General features: G+C 40.7%; 2 protein-coding genes across 2 annotated transcripts in view; both read left to right on the top strand.

Moving 5' to 3' along the window:
* Positions 1–10,471, top strand: part of LOC130220670 (gastrula zinc finger protein XlCGF17.1-like) — an 11,375-nt gene extending 904 nt beyond the window's left edge. Inside the window, exon 2 of the mRNA XM_056452888.1 lies at positions 6,686–10,471. Within this exon, the coding sequence (XP_056308863.1) occupies positions 6,691–7,548 (858 nt within the window). The 5' untranslated portion in view covers positions 6,686–6,690 and the 3' untranslated portion in view covers positions 7,549–10,471. The remainder of the gene's footprint in view (positions 1–6,685) is intronic.
* Positions 10,472–18,166: 7,695 nt separating this feature from the next.
* Positions 18,167–24,155, top strand: LOC130220672 (gastrula zinc finger protein XlCGF17.1-like). The gene is made up of 2 exons (XM_056452890.1): positions 18,167–18,358; positions 21,896–24,155. The coding sequence occupies exon 2, from the start codon at positions 21,901–21,903 to the stop codon at positions 22,756–22,758; it is 858 nt and encodes a 285-aa protein (XP_056308865.1). The 5' UTR covers positions 18,167–18,358; positions 21,896–21,900; the 3' UTR covers positions 22,759–24,155.
* Positions 24,156–24,502: the final 347 nt, after the last annotated feature.

The raw sequence follows: 24,502 nt of genomic DNA on the forward strand, positions 1-24,502 counted from the left end.
CTTTGTTACAGTATGGTTGAAAAACACTTTAGTATTTACTATAAATTACTGTAGTATTTCTCATGTGCTAGTCATGTAATTCTGTTAATCAAAAGTGTAGAGTTATGGATAACATTAAAATAATTTATTTCATTTATTGTGTTTACTAAAATGAACAATCAGTAATACATTCATTACGGTAATCATCCATCTTTGTTAACATTGTTTAAGTTAAACAACGTTAGTTCATGTTAAATCTCTGTTCGTTAACTCATGGATCATGCATTGTTTTGTGTTAAAAAGGCTGTAAAATTGAAAGCTAAAAATAATTATTTATTAATGTGCTGTAAAAGTTGTTTGTATAATAACAAGCCGTAATTCACAAAATATATAGACAGCAGCTCATTGTGTTTTTCTTGTTCATTTTATTATCATTTTGAGCAAGAATCAAAGTTTGCTCAGTGGTTTATCCATTTTGCACAGCAAAAATAATTATGTTATCAGCTAAACGGTTAAAATATATCATCTTTTTATTTTGTGTTTTTTAGGTTTTGCTGCATAAATGTGCAACTTAGGCATGGGACGATAATTGTTTTAAGGTATTACCACGCTTTGGAAAAGTCAAGGTTTAGAGATTTTCTGTAATACCGTTCTCAAGGTGTGTAAGATTTGATGAAGACAGCAGAAGTCAGTGATTCAATTTAATTATTTAGCCTGACATGTTTACTGCTCCAAAATATTTTTTTTCAAAGAGGGAAAATGTTTTGTTTTTACCCAGACATTTAAAAAGAATATATTTTAAAGCTGTAATCACAATACCGTGATATTTTTATCCAAGGTTATCATACCATCAGAATTTTATACCGGCCCATGCCTATGTGCAACACGTATTTGTTTTCTCGCCGGGCGGTAACACGTGCAACTACAGATGTATCTTGAAGAAAGGAGTGAAAAGAGGAATATTGCTGGTCACAGTTTGACTCAGATGATGCCAAACCAGTGCTGATGGTGATGCCTAGTGCTGGGCGATTAATCGAAAAGTAATCGACATTCAGAACCTATAATCAATCAAATGTTTCCAGGTCAATTTTTTCAATTACTTTCCCTACCGTGTGTGGAGTCACGTGACCCCGCACTGTTAAGGCTGATGATTTATAGTTATTATATTATTTTAATATTATATATCTGCCATGGGCACGTGTACAGTCCAGCACAGCCTTCGCATACCCGCGCACCACTCAAAAAAATTCAGTTGTGCACGCATTGTTATTGGTCGGCTTGGTAGCGGTGATAAGAGTGTGCGGTGCAGAGAGCCACATTTTAGGCAATGTGTTTTAGTTTCAGTTTTTCAGCGTTGATGTTCAATAAATAATCACAGATAGTAGATAGTGTGTTTACTTCAATTATTTTAAAATCAAGTAATCCACCCTACATTCAAAACCTCTCACTTGTAATGTGTGAGCATATTTACTGTACAAAACTTGTCAGTGAACTATGAGGACAAAAAACATAAAATATGTAAATAAAATATCCGTTTATTAACCGTAATCGAGTAAAAATATTCAATTAATCTGGTGATAAACTCAAATGATAGATCTTCCTTAGTAAAATAACAGACCTAATAAACTAGGCTACGTTATTTGAGCATTCGTTATGACATTGATCTGTTGTGGTCCAGCTTATGTTTCCTTTTTTAATATTAAGATTAGTCTTTGAAATCTGTAATAGACTGCCACTATTGACCCTAGTCATTGGTAAAATAACCAGCCTTTTAGCCAGCCTGATTTTTTTTTTTTTTTTTTTTTACTGGTTTGATGCAGACTAAACTGTCGGAGGCCAGTTTTACTTAATAAACATTCCCTTGTCTAAACTCGACCTAAAACAAGGTCCACTTATATGCTTCAGCGCCAAAACACAACTTGGTCTGTTGAATAAAATATTAATGACAGTGAAATAATCTCAGTTTCAGAGTAGCCATTATTAGGCTAAATCATGTTCTGTTATTGACAATCCATATTGCACTGTCAGTTTCATTTTTAATAATTCAATCATCTACAGTGCATCTGGAAAGTGTTCACAGCGCTTCACTTTTTCCTCATTTATACGTTACAGCCTTATTCCAAAATGGATTAAATTCATTTATTTCCTCAAAATTCTACACACAATCCCCCATAATGACAATGTGAAAAAAAGAGTTTTGGAAATTGTTGCAAAGTTATTAAAAATAAAAAACCCGAACACACATGTTCATCAGTATTCACAGCCTTTGCTGTACATTCTGCTTCCACTGATCATTCTTGAGATGTTTCAGCAGCTTCATTGGAGTTCACCTGTGGTCAGATCAGTTGATTGGACATGATTTGAAAAGGCATACACTTGTCTATATAAGGTCCCAGGGTTGACAGGGCAAGTCAGAGCACAAACCAAGCATGAAGACAAAGGAATTGTCTGTAGACCTCAGAGACAGGATTGTCTCAAGGCACAAAGCTGGAAAAGGTTACACAAAAATTTCTGCTGCTCTAAAAGTTCCATTGAGCACAGTGGCCTCCATCATCCGTAAGTGGAGGATGTTTGGAACCATTAGGACTCTTCTAGAGCTGGCCGGACATCTATGCTGAGAGATCGAGGGAGAAGACGCTTGTCCCCCTGACGGCTCGCTCAGCACAGTGGAGATTTCTTTAGTTATATTGGTTTAGTCGTTTGATATGCTGTGACGCTGTCAAATTATTTGCCAAACAGATCAGCCACTTTTGACACTCATAAACAATCATAAAGTCCTCGTGCTGCAGGAATTAGGAGGTTTGCTGAAGGTGGAGCTGTCGTGCAGTGAGGGGTTTGTGTCTTTAAGACAGTGTGCATTTATTTAACAGTACTAGTGATTAATTATTCCATATCAAACAGTCCCTTAAAAGTCACATCTCGCTTTCAGTTTCGGGCTCAGGCGTGTTTTGCACTCACAAACAAGCATACCATGCCATTTTACATTTACATTTAGTCATTTAGCAGACGCTTTTATCCAAAGCGACTTACAAATGAGGACAAGGAAGCAATTTACACAAATATAAGAGCAGCAGTGAACAAGTGCTATAGACAAGTTTCAGGTGTGTAAAGTCTAAGAAGCAAAGCATTAGTAATGTTTTTTTTTGTTTTTTTGAGAGAGAGAGAGAGAGAGAGGGCACAGTTAGTGGTATAGCCAGAGAGGCAGTTGCAGATTAGGAAGGAAAGTGGAGACCACGCCAAAGCACAAGTGAACCGCGCTCTGGCACACCTCTTCCAACCGGGGCAGGCCAAACAAAATTCTTTGGTCTGATGAGACTAAAATTTAACTCTTTGGAGTGAATGCCAGGCGTTATGTTTAGAGTACTAATACCATCTCTACAGTAAAGCATGGTGGTGGCAGCAGAAACTGGAAGACTAGTCAGGATAGAGGGAAAGATGAATGTAGCAATGTACAGAGACATCCTGAATGAAAACCTGCTTCAGAGTGCTCTTGACTGGGGCGATGGCTCATCTACCAGCAAGTCAATGACCCAAAGCACACCGCCAAAATATCAATGGAGTGGCTTCACGACAACTCGGTGAATGTCCTTGAGTGGCCCAGCCAGAGCTCAGACCTAAACCCTATTGAATATCTCTGGAGAGATATAAAAATGGCTGTACATCGTTGCTTCCCATCCAACCTGATAGAGTTTGAGAGGTACTGCAAAGATTCTTGATTTCATCTTAAATTCAAAAATTCCCAAAGACAGGTGTGCCAAGCTCGTGGCATTATATTCAAAAAGACTTGAGGCTGTAATTGCTGCCAAAGGTGCATCAAAAAAGTATTGAGCAATGGCTGTGAATACTGATGTACATGAGATTCTTCAGGTTTTTTATTTTTAATAAATTTGCAAAAATTACAAAAACTTTTTCACATTGTCATTATGGTGTATTGTGTGCAGAATGTTGAGGAAATAAATAAATTTAATCCATTTTGGAATATGGCTGTAACACAAAATGTAGAAAAAGCGAAGCGCTGTGCACACTTTCTGGATGCACTGTACTTTGACCACAATGAGGCAGGCTTTACAAACTATTCACAGCAGTGAAAGTATTCCCCTCAGAAGAATAATCTCGCTCAGAAGGATGAGAGAACAGAGACTCATTGTGAGAATAATCTTACGAAGCAATGCACATCGTGTCTGTGCAGCCGGTGCGTGAATGAAGTGTTTGATGCATCACAGGAAAAAAGGGAAATTTGAGTGCGTTGAGAATCTGTCATATGCATTATTGAGCCTTTTCTAGTTTAAAATTTCAGGTAGGCCTACTTCGTGTGTGAAGAGCAAGTAATAACTCTCTCTACTCCAGTGTTGCGAATGCTATCTGCTGGTCTAACGCACAGCACAGCAGGATTTAGAAACAGCAATGAACTCCTGGTTGCTGGTCAAAATGAACCCATTAAATGCTAAATGCATTTGTCCACTGATTATTTAAACTAACAGGAACAAATAGTCTTGGAGAAAGTTTATCATGTTGTCATAAACGCGGCAAACAGTTTGAATAGTGAATGAATGGAGAATGATAGACAGGAGCAGCAGAGGGAAGCGCTAAACTGAACATGAATTTAACCACTTGAATATTCATCTGTGCTTCACATTAAAGGGTCACGAAACACCAAAACACATGTTTTGAGCTGTTGACAGTCCTATATGTGTCCCACACTGCTAAAACACTGTTAGGACACACATATTTCACTAAAAAGAGAAAATTGGTTGTTTTTGCGTTATTTCAAGCAAATTCCTATTTCCGGTTTGAAACAAATGTTTGAAGCTGCGTCACGGCCATGAGATATTAGCATTTATTCCAGCATGTAGACTGGACGTCTGTACCTGGGAGTACCTTATGACGTCTCTGAGTGTGCTGCATTAATGCATGAGTAAGACTTAGTTCAAACCAATCAGCACGCTCTATTGTGTATGCGGTGCAACTTTACTAATATGCATGATAGCTTCGAAGACTGTTTGTACCTGAACCAGTGTTCAGACGGCAGAGAGATGCCACTTTGTGTTGCCAAAAGAAGTGGGAAAAGAATAAGAATTGTTTGGAGATCAGCAGTACTCTTTCAGTGTTTACAGACAGACCTTAGTCAAAATGATTTCTAAGTTACTTAGTTTATGTTAATATCACTACAATATTATAGACTGAAAGATCCGCTGTAAATGCTGCTCTCCGAGTGTAAACGTGAACACTGCAGTCAAACTATTGCCGACCATCGTGTTTAATTTACGCCGCATTTTGTGACAGGATTGTTTACACACCCACGGCTTTCTGACCTACTGAGTGCATCTGAGTTATCGAGAAGTGCAGAGGTTTTTTTTCTCTTATACGACGTGTAGTGTCGAACATTACACCGTCATTAAATCCAGTCACTGTCTTTCCCCCCTCTGTGTGTGTTTGTTTTGCCTCAGTGAAAATCAGCGCGTGCCCAAATAGAAACTCCCATTTTTATTCAAACCCTTCCCCTTTTTCCTCCCCCGACACTCCCACCTTAACAGAGCTAGACACACACACATTCCTGACTTTTTTCCAAACTAGAGGTGTGAAAACACCCTGCTGAAACGAGGGGTTTCATGGCCCTTTAAACTATAAAATGGCTTCAGAACATTTGAGATGTAGTCGGCTTACATGACAACTTTCTAGTGCTTATAATAGGCTACTTGCATGGCTTTTGTTGGCTTATAAATTACACAGGATATAGCGCACGCGCAAGATCGGATTTGGATCGATTTGTCTGATACCTGATCCAGCAAAATAGGCGGCATCAAATTGATATCCGATCTGTGAATGCTTAATACGTTCACACAAGCAAACTTAAACTGACATGAACTCAGAATAGGACAAAACATCAAATTCTGGATCTCCTGATGAAACTTTATGAAATAAGTGCAGATTTGTTCTCTGGAATCTGGGCTTGCATCATTTCTGCATTCATGACAGCATTCAGTCAGAGCATCAGTCGCTCCTCAGATCTGAAAAACAAACATCGTTCATAACTTTAATATTAAAAAAGAGGAGGGATTGTAAATCCACCACTTTAAAGTGACACATTATTTATCAATGCATTGTCCAAATATGTATAAAAGCATCTAAAGTTAATGACCAAATGGTAATACGGTTGATTTTATACAACAAGTGTTTTAAAATTAATGATTGGAAGATCAGCGTAGGGTGACAGGGTGGCACAGTAGGTAGTGCTGTTGTCTCACAGCAAGAAGGTTGCTGGTTCGAGCCTCGACAGAGTCAGTTGGCATTTCTGTGTGGAGTTTGCATGTTCTCCCCGCGTTCACGTAGATTTCTTCCGGGTGCTCCGGTTTCCCCCACAGTCTAAAGACATGCGGTACAGGTGAATTGGGTAGGCTAAATTGTCCGTAGTGTATGTGTGTGGGAATGAGTGTGTATGGATGTTTCCCAGAGATGGGTTGCAGCTGGAAGAGCATCCACTGCATAAAATATATGCTGGATAAGTTGGCGATTGATTCTGTTGTGGCGACCCCGGATTAATAAAGGGACTAAGCTGAAAAAAATATGAATAAATGAATGAAGATCAGTGTATCATGCTTGTGAAATGAAATTTACAAAAATATACCAAAAGTGATCATAAACGAAACTTTCACTTTCTTAAATAGTTAATTTTAAAGGCAGTTTTTTTTTTTTTTTTTTTTTTCAGGCCTGATGGAGGAGACACACCGTCATGAGAAAATCATAGAAAATAAACACTCACTGAAGAGAAAAGGCAAGAAATGCGTCACCTGCACTCAGTGTGGAATAAGTCTGGGAAACAAACGGAGTCTCAGAAATCACATGAGGATCCACACCGGAGAGAAACCATTCACATGTTCTCAGTGTGGGACGAGTTTCAGAAACCCATCAAACGTTCGTATACACATGTTGACCCACACTGGAGAGAAAACACACAAATGTGATCAATGCAGCAAAACATTTTTGAGGGGTTCAGAGCTGAAGAGACACCATCAAGTTCATACAAAGGAGAAGCTTTATTCATGCTCTGTGTGTGGAAAGAGTTTCAGACATCAAAATGGTTTAAGAAATCATCAGAAGATCCACACCGGTGTGAAAGAGTATATGTGCTTTGAGTGTGAGAAGACCTTTATTACGGCTGTAAAATTGAAAATACATGAGAGAACTCACACTGGAGAGAAACCTTACAAGTGTTCACACTGTGACAAGAGATTCAGACATTTAGAAAGCCTGAAAACACATGAGAGGATTCACACTGGAGAGAAACCTTACACCTGTTCACACTGTGACAAGAGATTCAGTCAGTCAAGAATCCTGAAAACACATGAGAGGATTCACACTGGAGAGAAACCTTACAAGTGTTCACACTGCGACAAGAGATTCAGACTGTTAGAAAGCCTGAAAACACATGAGAGGACTCACACTGGAGAGAAACCTTACAAGTGTTCACACTGCGACAAGAGATTCAGTGATTCAAGGAATCTGAAAAAACATGAGAAGATTCACACTACAGTGAACCCTTGTAACCTCAAAGGTGTAAGGTCACCATAGTCTTAACAAAACTGTTGTTAAAACTGCTTTGTTTCTCTTTAGATAATTAATTCAGACACGTGTTGTGAAATTAGCTCAGTTTTTGAGTATTTTGATCAATAATAATGAGTTATTATTAATTATGAATAAACATAGAAAACAAGGAAATGAAGAGTTTAGATAAAGGAATGGCAAATCTAGCTCAGTTCCACACAGCTATTAAGAACCACCAAGATTATAAAAACACCTTTTTGATAACGGGGTACAGCCTTAACGCACGACTAAATACCTGGATTTAGACGATCAGTCTCTTTCTCTCGTTGTGCGAGTTTGTCTGATGCGTGGAAGATGGAGTCTTTTAAAAAAGTTCTTTCTTGATGCATGGAGCTTGCGATACAGATAGGAGGATATGCGAGACACAACTTTAAACTGAGTTTAATTTGCCAGAAATAAGAAACGTGGACTTCTGCGAGTCACATGAGTACAGTAATGTGGTCTGCCCCGTTAGAGGCACTTCTTCGGAGACCTTCTGCCGAGAACTTTCTGCAATGGTTTGATGGGTGTAGGAGGTATTTAAAGACATTGGTCAGGTGACTCCCAGTCTCTCCTAACTGACCAATGACATGAGAGAAACAGTCGAGCTGGAAACTTTCTTTGTTCTCCTCGCTGGTGCATACAGTGACAAGACAAACAGACAAAACTTTAACTCATGGTTTGAAACTACACCAAGCATACAAGTCATCATCCTATGTTCTAGATCATGAGTTGTAGAATTATGTATGGAGAAGAATGACGCCAAACAGGACTATTTTAGACATACATGAAACAATTCATGCATTCTTAGTTTGTCTAGTGTCGTGAAAAGGGTATATTTAGAATCAGAATCAGTTTTATTGCCAAGTGTGCTTCACACACACAAGGAATTTGTTTTGGCTACAGAAGCTTCCAGTGTACATAAAGTGACAAGTGACAACACAAAATAAATATGAAAAAAAAGATAAACATTAAACAGATGTGGTTAGTCAAGAAACCTGGATGTTGAGTTGTATGTACAGATTGTTATAAATATACAGGTTATAAGGTGCTGTGTACAAGTGCGAATGTAGAAGGTATTGCATTGTATATTGATATAAGGTGCTGTGTACAAGTGCGTATGAGAAAGTATTGCACATATTTGTTGCACAGTAGGGGAATATTTAACTGTTCAGCCTAGACAGCCTGAGGAAAGAAACTTTTCCTGTGTCTGGCTGTTTTTGTGCTTGGTGCTCTGAAGCGCCAACCAGACGGTAACAGTTCGAACAGGTAGTGTGCTGGGTGTGAGGCGTCCAGAGTGATTTTGCGAGCCCTTTTACTCACTCTGGAAGAGTACAGTTCTTGAAGTGTAGGAAGGGTTGTGCCAGTGATTCGTTCAGCAGTCCGGACTATTCGCTGTAGTCTACGGAGGTCGGTTTTGGCAGCTGAGCCGAACCAGACGGTGATTGAAGTGCAGAGGATGGATTGGATGATAGCTGAGTAGAACTGTACGAGCAGCTCCTGTGGCAGGTTGAACTTCCTCAGCTGACGAAGGAAGTACAGTCTCTGCTGGCCTTTCTTCACAATAGAGTCTATATGAATGTCCCACTTCAGATCCTGAGAGATGGTGGTGCCCAGGAACCTGAATGACTCTACTGCAGCCACTGTGCTGTTCATGATGGTGATTGGGGGAGTGTAAAATGTATTTTATTGCCATTAAACATTTAAACTTTAAACTATACTATTAAGTGCCATAACGTAAGGAAGTAAAAAAGGGGTGGTGGGTCTTGCTAAGGGCCAGACGGCCGGTGGCAACGATGGCGAGGCTCACAGGTGTAGTTGATTAGACCCAGGCCCCAGCCCGCCAAGCCATGCCCGACAGGAGACCCCTTTTCCGGAACGTCCCGCGCCTGGAGGTGCGTGTGCGCCGCTGATTGTCTCTGACCTGCCATCAGGTTTTCGGCGAAGGTTAGAAAAAGTGGACTTAGGTTTTAGCGGCGTTGCGGTTAAGGGAACCAGGGAGTCAATGGCCAAAAGTGCCCCGATCCCGGCCAGCGCCATTGGCCTTGGGGGCGTGGGGGTCCCGCCTCAACCAAGCGGTTCAGTCATTAAAAGCTTGCCCAGAGACAGTGCCCCGATCCCAGCCTGCGCTGTTGGCCTTGGGGGGCGGGGGTCCCGCCTCACCCAAGCGGTTCAGGCATTAAAGGTTTGCCCAGAGACAGTGCCCCGATCCCGGCCTGCGATGTTGGCCTTGGGGGGCGTGGGGGTCCCGCCTCAACCAAGCGGTTCAGTCATTAAAAGCTTGCCCAGAGACAGTGCCCTGATCCAGGCCAGCGCCAATGGCCTTGGGGGCGTGGGGGTCCCGCCTCAACCAAGCGGTTCAGTCATTAAAAGCTTGCCCAGAGACAGTGCCCCGATCCAGCTAGGCCTTGGGGGGGGGCGAACCTCCGGCACTGGAGGAAGGCAAACACAAAACACCCATATTGAATGCCCCTGGAACTACGTGCCGCTGGTGCACCCCAGCCACCTCAACAAATTGAGCACTGCCCCGGGTGGTGGAACTGGAAAAGGCTGGTGCATCCGAGCTATCTGTACCACAGTACGACAAGGTGGTGGAGAGGGTGGTGCCCCACATCCAGGGGGGTCACCAATGGCACGTCTGCCTAGTGAGTGTTACTGACTAAGTCAATGTTCCTGGCTTAAGTGTGGGGTGCCAGCGCACTGCTGGAGAGCAGGTGTCAAACTAGAAGTCCCTTTGGGCCCGGTGCTTGCCCCGGAGAAGGGCGTGGGTCTCTGACCTGCCATCAGGTTTTCGGAGCAGGCGAGAAAAAGTGGACTTAGGTTCTGACGGTCTCGCGGCTGGGAAAAAGTGGACTTAGGTTTTGACGGTTTCGCACCTAGACCAGTACGCTGATCGATAGGAGCTCGTTTGACACCCCATGAGTTGGGCCCCCGCCCAGCAACCACCCCCCCCCCAACCCCCAACATAGGTGGGTCGGCCTCACCCCCCCCCCCTTTCCCGGCTCTATCTGTGGGAGAAAAAACTCAAATGGCCCGTCTGGTTTTGGCCAAGAGCATGTCCGCAACTCTGCCAGCCCGCCCGCCTGACCCCCTGTGCTTTGTCCCCCCCCTGCTGATTCTCAGTCCACGCCCCCCTCGCCCTGGACAAGGACTGGGGATGGTTGGTGGGCTCGGTAGAGTCTCCAGCGTGGTGAATCGAACCCAGGGGCCGCGTGGGGTACGGGCTGGCGCCGGCTCCAGCCCCTGTGTGTGCGTGACCAGTGCTGCCTCTCCCGCCCGTCCGCAAGCCCGCCCACCTCTTCGGGTATATCCTTGCCGGCCCTCGGCGGTCCCCCCCGGCTCCACCAGCCCCCCTCCCCCTCTCCCCCGGAGGTGTGTGGGGGTGGGTGGTGGTGGCGGAGGGTGGCCATTAGTAGTCTCCGGCGAGCTAAAACAAGCCGGTGTCAGTGGTGTCTGGGCTTACGGTCTGGCCCCCCTCTTTTTGATGGTTGCGGTTCATGATGCGGTCAGCCCCGAAAAAGTGCGTGTTTGATGGGGTTCTACGGAACCGCTTTGAAAGTGGGAAAAAGCATTGTATAAAGCCCCCGCGGCTGGCGCAGTTCAAGCTGCCCAAAACGGTGCGTGTTCGGTGGGGCTCATGCCATCCCTTTGTGGGGGCAGAAAAGGGAACTAAAAAGCTATGCAAAAAGCCCTCGCGGCTGGCGCAGTCCAAGCTGCCCAAAAAGGTGCGTGTCAGGCGGGGCTCATGCCATCCCTTTGTGGGGGCAGAAAAGGGAACTAAAAAGCTATGCCAAAAGCCCCCGCGGCTGGCGCAGTTGAAGCTGCCCAAAACCGTGCGTGTTTGAAGGGGCTCATGCCATGACTTTGTGTGGGAAAAGGGAATCAAAAAGCAGCGCAAAAAAGAGTCCCCGCTGCTGGCACAGTAAGGCTGCCTGAAAACGGTGCGTTGTTCCCGGGAGAAAAATCCACCAAAAGTTGTAACAACTGCTTCCAAATATACGTTGGACCAAAGAGATCTCGTAGGTATCGGTCTTCCCCTTTAAGAGGGGGAGGGGTCACCAGCGTCAATGACGCGGAAGTGGACGCCTCGTCCGCCATCTTTTAAACCGCTCCACGCGGCGTGTGGGTCTCTCTCCCTCCAGCCTTGGTCTTGAACGGTCATGGCCGAATGTGCACTCTGCTTGAACGTCTACAGCTGCCTCTCGCCGCACCTGTCCGCGGTCCACAAGGTGTCAAACGCGGACGAGAAGAAGCTTTTGCTGGTGCTCGCCGCTGGCTGCGTGGACACACGGAAGACGGCATGCCCGGCTGTCGAAGGACGCCGACCCGCCTAGACAGACACCTGAAGCAGCACACCAAGCTCTCCGTCTCGGCCAGGAAAGAGGCCATGGGGCGAGCGAAGCGTCGGAAAGTGGCTCAAGAGTTGCGGTGGTTGCAGTCTACTCAACCGACGGTACCCGTGGTGTCTCGGCTGGCGTCGTCCTCCGAAGAGGAATGGGAACCAGACGGCCCGTAAGCCGAGTGTCCGTGCGCCGACCCTCGCAATGGGGGTCTCCGGGCAGCCTCCGGGCCTGTGGAAGCCTACGATCCAACAAAGTACCCGTACCACGCTCGCGCCTTAAGTTGAGTATGGTTATGGCACTTTTCTTTTGGGCTGCTGGGGGTATGTCATCAAGGCTGACTTTTGACTTTCGCCCCCGTTCTGCAGGCTTGCTTTTGGAAGAGTTTGAGGGTTTCCAATTGGGAAGGCCTTCCTAGGCTACACAGCAAAAGGCCACGCGGACCCAGAAACCTTGTCCTTCCTCAACCAGCCGGCGCGCATTCGAGCCTGGTCTGCCCTGCTAGGCCAAACGGGCATGGCCGAGCCCAAGAGGCAGCCCTACCTGAAGAACGTCACGCAGTTCCTAGATTATCTCTCCGAAACCCCGCCGGCCTCCTGCCGCCTCTCCAGCACCACCCTGGTGCTGGTTCGCATGGAGCTTCGGGCTCTCATTCACGGCATACGCCGCCGCGTCGTGGTACACAAGGTAAGAACCAAGCAGGCGAAAGAAGGCAGACTCCTCTTCAAAGCCACCCTGCTACACTGTCACCGGACAGCTGGAAGAAAAATACCTGCCCTTCTAGGTGAGTGTTCGGTCCGCCGGTCGGCGTTTCCACCACCACTGACGTTCTCTCCGTTCTTCCCTCTTCTGCTCCGGGGCACCAGCGGCTCTCGGTCAAACGAGCCACAGCAGCAATACAGAATACAATACAGCTATACAGAAGAGTAGTCCTAAGTGTTGCAAAATGTATGTCACGTGACCTTCTTACCTGTCCGTTTTGTTCAAGCCTCGTAAACAACGTAAACGGAGAAATGGAATGATGGACGAATAACGGACTGATAACGTGCACACAGAAATGGGCAACAACAAAATACACAGTTAGACAGGGTTTTTCTAAACGCAACGCAATAAACACAAACAAGCGGAACAAGAAAACAAGAGAAGGCAGGGAAAATAGGGGCTGGTGAGTGGTCAGGCACTCGCTTTTATGATGGGTGGTCTTTGCTTATTGGATGTGACGTAAGAATGACGTAACCGGGGAGGAAATGACTGACAGCTGAATAGACCAATGAACGGAACCTGTGAATAATGAAAGCAGATATGGGAGAGCAGAGAGAGACACTAACAGAGCACAAATAACACAAATATGTAACAGTTGTGAAGAGAAAGATATGAGACCCCAAATTCAACAACACAGAAGAGCTAAAGGCTGCTATTAATGAAACCTGGGCTTCATCAGCATTGCCACCAACTGTCACATAGCTGGAGAAATTCATGCAAAATAGCCCTGAACAAGTATTGAGTGCTGTACATATTCATAGTCCAAGATTTCTACGTTAAATCCTTTTTTCTTTTATTGGTTGTGAGTAAAATTGCAGTTTTCTGAGATTTCATTAGCTGTAAGCCACAATCGTCAAAATAAAAATAAATAAACAGAAATATATCAGTCTATGTCTAACGAATTTATATTTGAGTTTCACTTCTTTAAAGAGCCCATATTATGGGTTTTTGAAAATGCTCTTCCATGTAGTGTGTAACATAGCTCTAAGTGAAGTGAAATATCCAGCTAAGGCTTAAATCTGTAAGTGTACAGTGTTTAAAACTATTGATTCATCTATGAGTCGACTCATAGTGCTTCAAACGAGTCGTCTTGATAACGAGTCATTAGGTGTTTCGTGATGACGTGGCTATGAAACACAAGTAGTTGCTCGTGCAAACCCGGGAGATTTGAAACCTGCGGCCCCGCCCACTAACAGAAAATAAGTCACACACTCACAGACACCGGTCGAATGAAATCACGCTGTGCAGATGGATATTATTGACAGTTCACCCAAAGATGAAACATCAGCAATATAGCCTAGCCTTGAGCAGATCGAGAGGATCTGGAAACTACAAAGAAGACTTCATCAGTTTGTTAAAGGAAGGATCAGTATAGACTGTCAGAACATGGATCAGTGGAATATGGATCAGTTTTTTCCTCCATTTCACAAGTGTAAGTACGTGCGATTAAAATTGTTGCCTCGTTTACTCTAGCTTGCAAATTATGTATTTAGTTGTGTTTTGTTACTTGTAACCGTGTGTACTGTATCAGGTTATCTCTTTATATTCTCATATCGCGTGTAAAGCCACGTTGAAAACGCGACGCGTGCCGCTTTGTTTACGGATCGTCAGCTTTTCCTACACACATGCAACGGTCAAGTTTCAAAATAGTTCAGCTCAGGTTCGAGGTGAGGTGTCTAATTTGCACCCAGCAAGCTGAACTGGCGCTCTAGGCGTGTGTGTCGTGTCCTCGGGGAGGAATGTAATATGTGTGTGTTGAAATTGAAGACTGGGGGGGTATTCGCGGATATAACTGAGGACACGGGCAGTGAGGGAGGTGTTGCCGACGCCGCCGCTCCCTCTCTATTCTACCGCCCTAGGTCTCCTCTATGGACGCGCCGGCCCTGTGTGTGTGAGTGAAAAGAGCAGGTAGACTGTGACGGGCTAGGAGATCTCCTTGCCAGTTCTTGGACTTTTTGCTCAATAAAATAGTCGTCAGTATTTTCTAGTCCATCGTCTGTATTTACATTCACCCACTGGCAGCCAAAATCCACTATGAAGCGTGTATGCACTGTGACTTTTATATTGTTGATTAGCAGCTGGCCATTTCACTCTGTCTCATTCTGAAGCCTTGTCCGTGTCGACCAATCGCAGCAGGCTGTCATCGGTCCAATCAGCGCAGATTAGCTTCACGCTAAGGAGGGGTTTGGGAACAAATGAATCGCTGAACGATTCATATGGGAGTCGCTGGGATAATTAGGTAAAAATAAATGCAGATTATAAGACCATCAAAGTGTTTTTTGACCTTGCATGCATATTAGACTGTTGTTGGAGACCCTTACAACCTAAATATGACCCTATTTCATGTATAATAGGGGCTCTTTAATTGAATTACTGAAATTACAACTACAATTATTACAACTTTTCTGATGACACTGTAATTCATTGAGATGCACCTGTAAATTGATGTGAACTGTATTATATACTTTATATTATACAACTTGATATTATAATTTGACCGTTTTCTTGTTAAAGGAACGTTCCACTTATGTTGTATAGTTTATTATAGTACTAGTGTACAAACATTTTTCAACTTATCATTAGGCAAGCCTTCATCTTGTCATCAAAGATCACGGTTGCTTGTGTTGGAAACTCCTAGCTCTCCACTGAATCAGGAGCAGGAACATGTTACAATGTGGTTGGTAGTTTGAATGCAACTTATTATGTAGAGACAAGTAAACAACAAATTAATCCATTGCTTTTCCCAGAATGCAGAGCGCTTGTAGCAGAAGAAAATAAATTAATTCGCCCAGCAGAAAGACATAGATGTGTTAATATACATTAAACACAAACTTGCTGGAAGATTGGAAAGTGCATGAGTGAGTTTGTCGTGTTAATGCTGTTTATCGTAATTTGCAGGGACAACTACAAGTTAGCCATTCACATGTTTATTATTGTTTTTGTTTTTTGATTGTTTTCCAGAATGCAGAGGCCTTACAGCAGACAAATAAATAAATAGTGTTTATTTTAAAATGTGTCATATCTATTTTTATATAGATTTAATTTATAATGTTTCTATACATTTAGAACAAAGCATATAATCCTAACATTGTTATCTTTAGATGTCTTCAAGGATTTGGAAATTATAGGCAAGGCAAGGCTAGTTTATTTATATAGCACATTTCATACACAGTGGCAATTCAAAGTGCTTTACATAAACAGGAATAAAAGAAACAAGTATAAGAGAAATAAAAACAAATAATAAAAATGGTAAAAAAAAATTATAAAATAAATAAGCATAAAAACAGATAAGATGTGTTATAAAAGAATGAAAAAGAAGAGAAAAACATAATAGTGCGATCTGTCGAACGTAGCACAGTGCTCATTCAGTAAAGGCACAGCTAAACAGATGTGTTTTCAGTCTTGATTTGAATGTGCCTAATGTTGGAGCACATCTGATCATTTCTGGAAGCTGATTCCAGCAGCGAGGGGCGCTGTTAGTAGCTGAAAGCCGATTCACCCTGCTTTGACTGAACTCTTGGAATTTCTAATCTATTTGATCCTAAAGATCTGAGTGATCCGTTAGGTTTGTATTCAGTGAGCATATCTGTAATGTATTGAGGTCCTAGGCCATTTAGTGATTTATAGACCAGTATTAATACTTTAAAATCTATTCTGAATGTAACTGGGAGCCAGTGTAAAGACCTGAGGACAGGTGTGATGTGCTCTGATTTCCTGGTTCTGGTCAGAATTCTGGCCGCAGCGTTCTGGATGAGCTGCAACTGTCTGACTGTCTTTTTGGGAAGGCCAGTGAGGAGGCCATTACAGTAATCCACCCTGCTGCTGATAAAAGCATGAACAAGTTTCTCTAAGTCTTCACTGGAAACAAAGCATCTAACTCTTGCAATGTTTTTGAGATGATAGTATGCTGATTTACTAACTGCTTTGATATGACTATTAAAACTCAGATCTGACTCGAGTCACACCAAGATTCTTGACCTTATTTTTTGTTGTTTGACCCTTAGAGTCAAGGTACGTATTCACCTTGAGAACCTCATCTCTGTTCCCAAACGCAATCACTTCAGTTTTCTCTTTGTTTAACTGAAGAAAGTTTTGGCACATCCAATTGTTAATTTCATCAATGCACTGGCAGAGGGTGTCAATGGGGCTGTAGTCATTATACTACAGTAATTGATCCTGCACTTTTTTTCACTGATTAGTATATTTTGTTTGTTTACTAGATAGGTGTAGTGCAACATTTAGGTGTACCTTCTTTCAGCTCTTAGTGTACATTTATCTCTTTTATTAATAGAGTATAAATATCATACATGTACCTTCTGTTAACATTTTGTTTAAATGGCATATCCTGCTAATACTTAGTGTAAATAGCATCTACCATCTACTAACACTTAAGTGTACTGTAAACAGCATTTACTGTTTATTAATATGTAGTAAATACCATATTTTAACTGTAATTGACAAAAAAACTATTATTAAAATTGTGTTTACACTAAGACTTGCTAAATAAACTGTATGCTTAATTTTGAGTGTAAATAGCATCATACTTTTAGTAACACCGCAATAGCGTCTACCTTCTATAAACAGTGCAAATGGCATGTACTTTCTATAAGCACTGAGTGCAAATAGCATCTACCATACTTTTTGTTGCTACATTATGTAAATAGCATCTCTTGCTATTTGGCTGCCTTAGAAATAACTGATAAGCCATGGCATGCATAAATAAGTCATTCACACTGTTAACCATTAAAATATTTAAACTTTATTTTTATTTTGGTGTTTATATTTATATATCTACATATCTTTGTCATGATGACAGCACATAATATTTGACTAGATATTTTTCAAGATGCTAGTATTCAGCTTAAAGTGACATTTAAAGGCTTAACTAGGGTAATTAGGCAAGTTAGGGTAATTAGGCAAATCATTGTATAATAATGGTTTGTTCTGTAGACAATCAAATATATATATATATATATATATATATATATATATATATATATATATATATATATATATATATATATATATATATATGTGTGTGTGTGTGTGTGTGTGTGTGTGTGTGTGTGTGTGTGTGTGTGTGTGTATTGCTTAAGGGGGCTATTAATATTGACATTAAAAAGGTTTTAATAACACTAAAAACTGCTTTTAGCTGACATAAAACAAGTAAGACTTTCAGCAGAAGAAAAAATATTATAGGAAATATTGTGAAAAATTCCTGAATCTGTTAAACATCATTTGGGAATTATTTGAAAAAGAAATTGACAGGAGGGTGAATAATTTTGACTTCAACTGTGTATGCAGTGCTCATCATATGAGTTCACCCCTCACACATCTATCTTTTAAATGTATATTTTTAATAGGAAGCTGTACAGTATTATATTTGTGCAAATACTTTAGTGTGTTTTCTTTGTCTTATAACTTGTTACCGCTGAAAGTCGCTGTTGCTGTGATTGTCCTCTAGATGGCAGTAGTACACAGCACACTGATAGCGGAGGCGCTGGAGTAAAACCTCAGAACAAGCAAAGAGAATAAACAAACAGGCTACACTTCAGCTTTTTAAAACTCTAGAGAGATTATTTAGCGAACACGACACAACTCCTGCCTTTATTCATTATATCCTGGCTCTTGACTGTCAATTCCTCTGTGAAAGCGATCAGGAATAGCGGACTTTTAACGTGTTCATATGTAAACAGGTAACGTTGTGTTTCTCTCCTTATTTATTAGTTCAGATTCCTACTTTCTCAATATTCAAGTGTTTTTCTCTCGGCTGTGTTCCTCTTCAGTGTCGGTTCCCGCGCTGTTTTCAGCTTTGTTTTTGCTTGGTTTTGGCCACTAACCTCTTTATTAAAGCTCTCGATGTAAAAGCTTCTCGCGGTAAAAGCACAGGTTATGATTCCTGTTTACTTTCACACATTCTTATACTTCAGGATTTGTCTGATCTTTATTAGCGGCAAATCAAATGCTGTGTTCACTAATTTCACCCTCATGGACAAATACTGGAGTCATTTATAGTAAATAGTGTAGTATAAATACAAAACACCCAACACTCTACTACATTTTCAACAACTATATTACAACACACCACAGTTTACTGCAGTAAAAACTCATGTTTACTACAGTATGCAGAGCATTTGATCATTTCACCATAGTTACTACTACAGCATTCAGTAACACAGTTGTAAATACTATAATAAATAAGTACACTTTATTATAGTATAGTTGAAAAACACTTTAGTATTTACTATAAATTACTGTAGTATTTTTCATGTGCTAGTCATGTAATTCTGTTAATCAAACGTGTAGAGTTATGGTAACGCATTAAAATAATTTATTTTATTTATTTTGTTTACTAAAATGAACAATTAGTAATACATTCATTACGGTATTCATCCATCTTTGTTAACATTGTTTAAGTTAAACAACGTTAGTTCATGTTAAATCTCTGTTCATTAACTCATGTTAACAAGAACAACTTTGGATTTTATTAAGACATTAGTAAATGTTGAACTATAATTAATAAATGATTTACAAAATTATTCATACCTAATCATAGTAAATCCATGAACTAATGGATAATGCATTGTTTTGTGTTAAAAAGGCTGTAAAATTAAAAGCTAAAAATAATTAATTATTAATGTGCTGTAAAAGTTGTTTGTATAATAATAAGCCGTAATTCACAAAATATGTAGACAGCAGCTCGTTGTGTTTTTCTGGTTCATTTTATTAACATTTTGAGCAAGAATCAAAGTTTGCTCAGTGGTTCATCCATTTTGCACAGCAAAAATAATAATGGCATCAGTTAAACGGTTAAAATATATCATGTTTTTATTTTGTATTTTTTAAGTTTTGCTGCATAAATGTGCAACTTAGGCATGGGACGATAATTGTTTTCAAGGTATTACCGCACTTTGGAAAAGTCAAGGTTTTGAGATTTTCTGTAAAACCGTTCTCAAGGTGTGTAAGATTTGATGAAGACAGCAGAAGTCAGTGATTCATTTGAATTATTTAGCCTGACATGTTTACTGCTCCAAAATATTTTAAATCTTTAAAAAAAATAAAATATATTGTTTTCAAAGAGGGAAAATGTTTTGTTTTTACACAGACATTTGAAAAGAATATATTTTAAAGCTGTAATCACAATACCGTGATATTTTTATCCAAGGTTATCATACCGTCAGAATTTTATACCGGCCCATGCCTATGTGCAACACGTATTTGTTTTCTCGCCGGGCGGTGACACGTGCATCTACAGATGTATGTTGAAGAAAGGAGTGAAAAGAGGAATATTGCTGGTCACAGTTTGACACAGATAAGTTGATGCTAAACCAGTGCTGATGGTGATGCCTAGTGCTGGGCGATTAATCGAAAAGTAATCGACATTCAGAACCTATAATCAATCAAAATTTTCCAGGTCACTTTTTTCAATTACTTTCCCTACCGTGTGTGGAGTCACGTGACCCCGCTCTGTTAAGGCTGAACTACACTAATATATTATGATTTATACTTATTATATTATTTGGATGTTATATATCTGCCATGGGCACGTGTACAGTCCAGCGTTTCTCACGAACACCGAACCGGGCTGCCCAGGTTAAGTCAATGCACAACAATGCTTCTGTGTTCGTTCTTGCTGTCAATTGCAGGAAAAATTATTGATGAAAAGTTTATGATAAACCGAGAGAGTTTATTTTGACTAGTTTTTCTCCTTTTTTCCTTCTCCCTCACGCTGAGTTCAGTGTTGTGAAGTAGTTAAACTCTCCTCAGTTTAATTTACAGTGTCAAACTGGCACAGGAATATCAGTATATTAATATAGGCTTTGCTAAAAGGCTGGTCAAATGTAGGTCTTTTTTTTTTTTTTTTTACAGAAGGCTTATTTTAAGTAGGCTATAGGATATAGCATATAATCATTTTGCATAAAAAGTAGCCAATATATCACAGGGGTTTGTGTAGCAGCAGTTACAGTGGAGCATTAATTAAATCCTTTTTTTCCGTGGAGCGAAACAAACACTGCACAGGTTATTCGTTATTCTTGTTTATTTTGTAAATAACTGACCGACAAAAACTAAGATAAAAATTGTACAAAACGAAATTTGTTCCAAGAATATTTTTCTTCCAACAAAAATATATGAATTGTACATTTTTGTGCGTCTCCATCCGCTACACATCTGTGCAGTGTTTGTTTCGCTCCATGGGAAAAAGGGATTTAATTATGCTCCACATTGCTGCTACACAAACCCCTGTGATATATTGGCTACTTTTTAATAAACTTCTTTATACAAAAAGATTATATGCTATAGTTAATAGTATACTTTAAATAAGTCAACATATATGCGATTGTTGTCTCATCACTGTGGTCGCAGATGCGCATGTGTTTATAGCTTCTGTAAAAAAAGACCTACATTTGACCAGCCTTTTAGCAAAGCCTATATTAATATACTGATATTCCTGTGCCAGTTTGACACTGTAAATTAAACTGAGGAGAGTTTAACTACTTCACAACACTCCGTCACCTGCTCAGCGCGAGGGCGAAGGAGAAAAGTGCAGCGCTGAGGTAAAATCATAATTCTCAAGTCATAATCTTTAAAATAATGACTTGTATTAAACATGTTGATAAAGGGACTGGGATATAGAAATTATCTAAATTTGTAATTTAAGTGGAAAATACTTAGGGCAGGCCTTTTATTTAGTTTATTCTGTTTTTCTATACAATCCTGAAAGATTCATGAGCAAAAATAAACGATAAACTAAAAATGGGTGGTGATGACGGTAATAACCACATCACTGCAGTTGACATCTCATTATGGCGGTATGCGGTTATAGTCACACCCCTAAATGGCACTCAATGAAACATATCTACAATGATAAGGAACATGGTTAGATATTAATGCACAGCAATACCACACGAAGAAAGGACGGACTTTGAAGGAACAATGTGAGGAGAGCTCCATTATAGTGCACTGGACAAGTCTAAGTTCCACCCTTGCATGCGCGAGGCAGGCAGTTCTGTACAATTACGTAATTTATCGGCTTAAAGATATCGGCCTAATTTAGACATTGGATCGATAACGATAATCTGAAAAATAGCATTTATCGGCCGATAATGATATGGCCGCCGATATATCGTGCATCGCTAAAAAATACACGAAGTAATCATGAATGAAACTTTAGTGGTGGTAAACTTTCACTTTCTTAAATAATTAATTTTAAAGGCAGTCTGTTTTTATTACAGGCCTGATGGAGGAGACACACCGTCATGAGAAAATCATAGAAAATAAACACTCACTGAAGAGAAAAGGCAAGAAATGCGTCACCTGCACTCAGTGTGGAATAAGTCTGTTTAACAATTGGAGTCTCAGAAATCACATGAGGATCCACACTGGAGAGAAACCATTCACATGTTCTCAGTGTGGGATGAGTTTCAGACACCCGTCAAACCTTGTTAAACACATGTTGACCCACACTGGAGAGAAAACACACAAATGTGATCAGTGCAGCAAAACATTTTTGATGGCTTCATACCTGAAGAGACACCTTCGAATTCATACAAAGGAGAAGCTTTATTCATGCTCTGTGTGTGAAAAGAGTTTCAGACATCAAGATGGTTTAAGAGATCATCAGAAGATCCACACCGGTGTGAGAGAGCATATTTGCTTGGAGTGTGAGAAGACCTTTATTACGTCTGTAAAATTGAAAATGCATGAGAGAACTCACACTGGAGAGAAACCTTACACCTGTTCACACTGTGACAGGAGATTCAGTCTGTTAGAAAGCCTGAAAACACATGAGAGAACTCACACTGGAGAGAAACCTTACAAGTGTTCACACTGTGCCAAGAGATTCAGTATATTAGGAAGCCTGAAAACACATGAGAGGACTCACACTGGAGAGAAACCTTATACATGTTCACACTGTGACAAGAGATTCAGTGTAGTAGGAAACCTGAAAAGACATGAGAGGACTCACACTGGAGAGAAACCTTACAAGTGTTCACACTGTGACAAGAGATTCAGTGATTCAAGGAATCTGAAAAAACATGAGAAGATTCACACTGGAGAGAAACCTTGTAACCTTGAAGGTGTAAGTTCGCCATAGTCTAAAAAAACTGCATATCTGCTTTGTTTCTCTTTAGATAATCAATTCAGACACGTGTAGTGAAATTAGCTCAGTTTTTGAGTATTATGATCAATAATAATGAGCTATTATTAATTATGAATATTCAGAATTAACTTGTAGTTAATTTAACAAAATAAATATAACAGTGACTTCACCTTCTCGTCTGAGCAAACTCTGTAATTATTCATTCATTTAGAAAGGGAATTATAACTACTTGTGGAGTCGATGAATAGTTTAGAAGATTTAGTAAACTTAATCAGCTTGTAGCAAAGGTTTATCGTTAAAGGGACTTTTTCTGTGAGGCAAAACAAAGATAATCCAGTGTGGCTATAGCGTGATTAATTGACTAGTCTGACATATAACAAACAAATGCACAAACATAACAACAAAACTATAGTAAACAAGGAAATGAAGAGTTTAGATAAAGGAATGGCAAATCTAGCTCAGTTCCACACAGCTATTAAGAACCACCAAGATTATAAAAACACCTTTTTGATAACGGGGTACAGCCTTAACGCACGACTAAATACCTGGATTTAGATGGTCGGTCTCTTTCTCTCGTAGTGCAAGTTTCTCTGAAGATAGAGTCTTGAGTGGAGCTTGCGATGCAGATCGGAGGATATGCGAGACGCAACTTCAAACTGAGTTTAATTTGCCAGAAATAAAAAACATGGACTACTGCGAGTCACAGGTACAGTAACGTAGTCTGCCGCGTTAGGGACACTTCTGCGGACACCTTTTGCAGAGACTTTTCTGCAATGGTTTGATGGATGTAGGAGGTATTTAAAGACAGTTGTCAGGTGACTCCCAGTCTCTCCTGACTGACCAATGGCATGAGAGAAAAAATCGAGCTGGAAACATTCTTTGTTCTCCTCGCTGGTGCGTACAGTCCCAAGACAGACAGACAAAACTTTAACTCATGGTTTGAAACTACACCAAGCATACAAGTCATCATCCTATGTTCTAGATCATGAGTTGTAGTGTTATATATGGAGAAGAATGACACCAAACAGGACTATTTTAACATAATTCATGGATTCTTAGTTTGTCTAGTGTCTTGTAAAGGGCATATACAGGTATATTTATCAAAAGAGAAAGTCGGGGAGAAAATACTGAACAGTAAATATAAACACCATTTGTATGTTAAAAATAATGTTTAAATACTTTAATGGTTAAAAATTGGGGGGGTGTTTGGAATGTCTTTAAAGACAGGACAACTCTAGCTCTGGCCAACGTCTTGATAGATAAGATGGCAGACTTGCTTTCACCAGGGTTCATAAACTTATGTGGAACGACCCAGTGCCTTTGAGGGGTCATAACGGAATTTGTTTTCCTCTGGACTGTACTTTACACACGTGTGATAATATGAACACAAGGACTCACTCAACATCCAAGTTAACTCACGAACAAATGGGTAACAAACTTTTCTTTCAGACAGAAATTAATCCTTTCTGTCAGGTCTTGATGCCCAATTCTGATTTGTTGCCTATATCTGATTTGTTTGCCTGTCCGTTTACACGTTCTTTTAATTGTGACCATATCTGATTCATGTGTTTACACTTGTCATACAATTTACAACATCGCGCATGCGTAAAGGCGGTTACTAGCATCTGCGCCACACTAGCCACGATAGAAGAAATTGTCTTGCTTTTAGCTCTGTGAAATATGCGAAGTTAGCCCAACTTTAAAATGATTTTGAGGCTGAGGAGGAGGGAAAGGGCCG

The sequence above is a fragment of the Danio aesculapii genome, chromosome 3 (assembly GCF_903798145.1).
Source record: "Danio aesculapii chromosome 3, fDanAes4.1, whole genome shotgun sequence".
Lineage (NCBI taxonomy): Eukaryota > Metazoa > Chordata > Actinopteri > Cypriniformes > Danionidae > Danio > Danio aesculapii.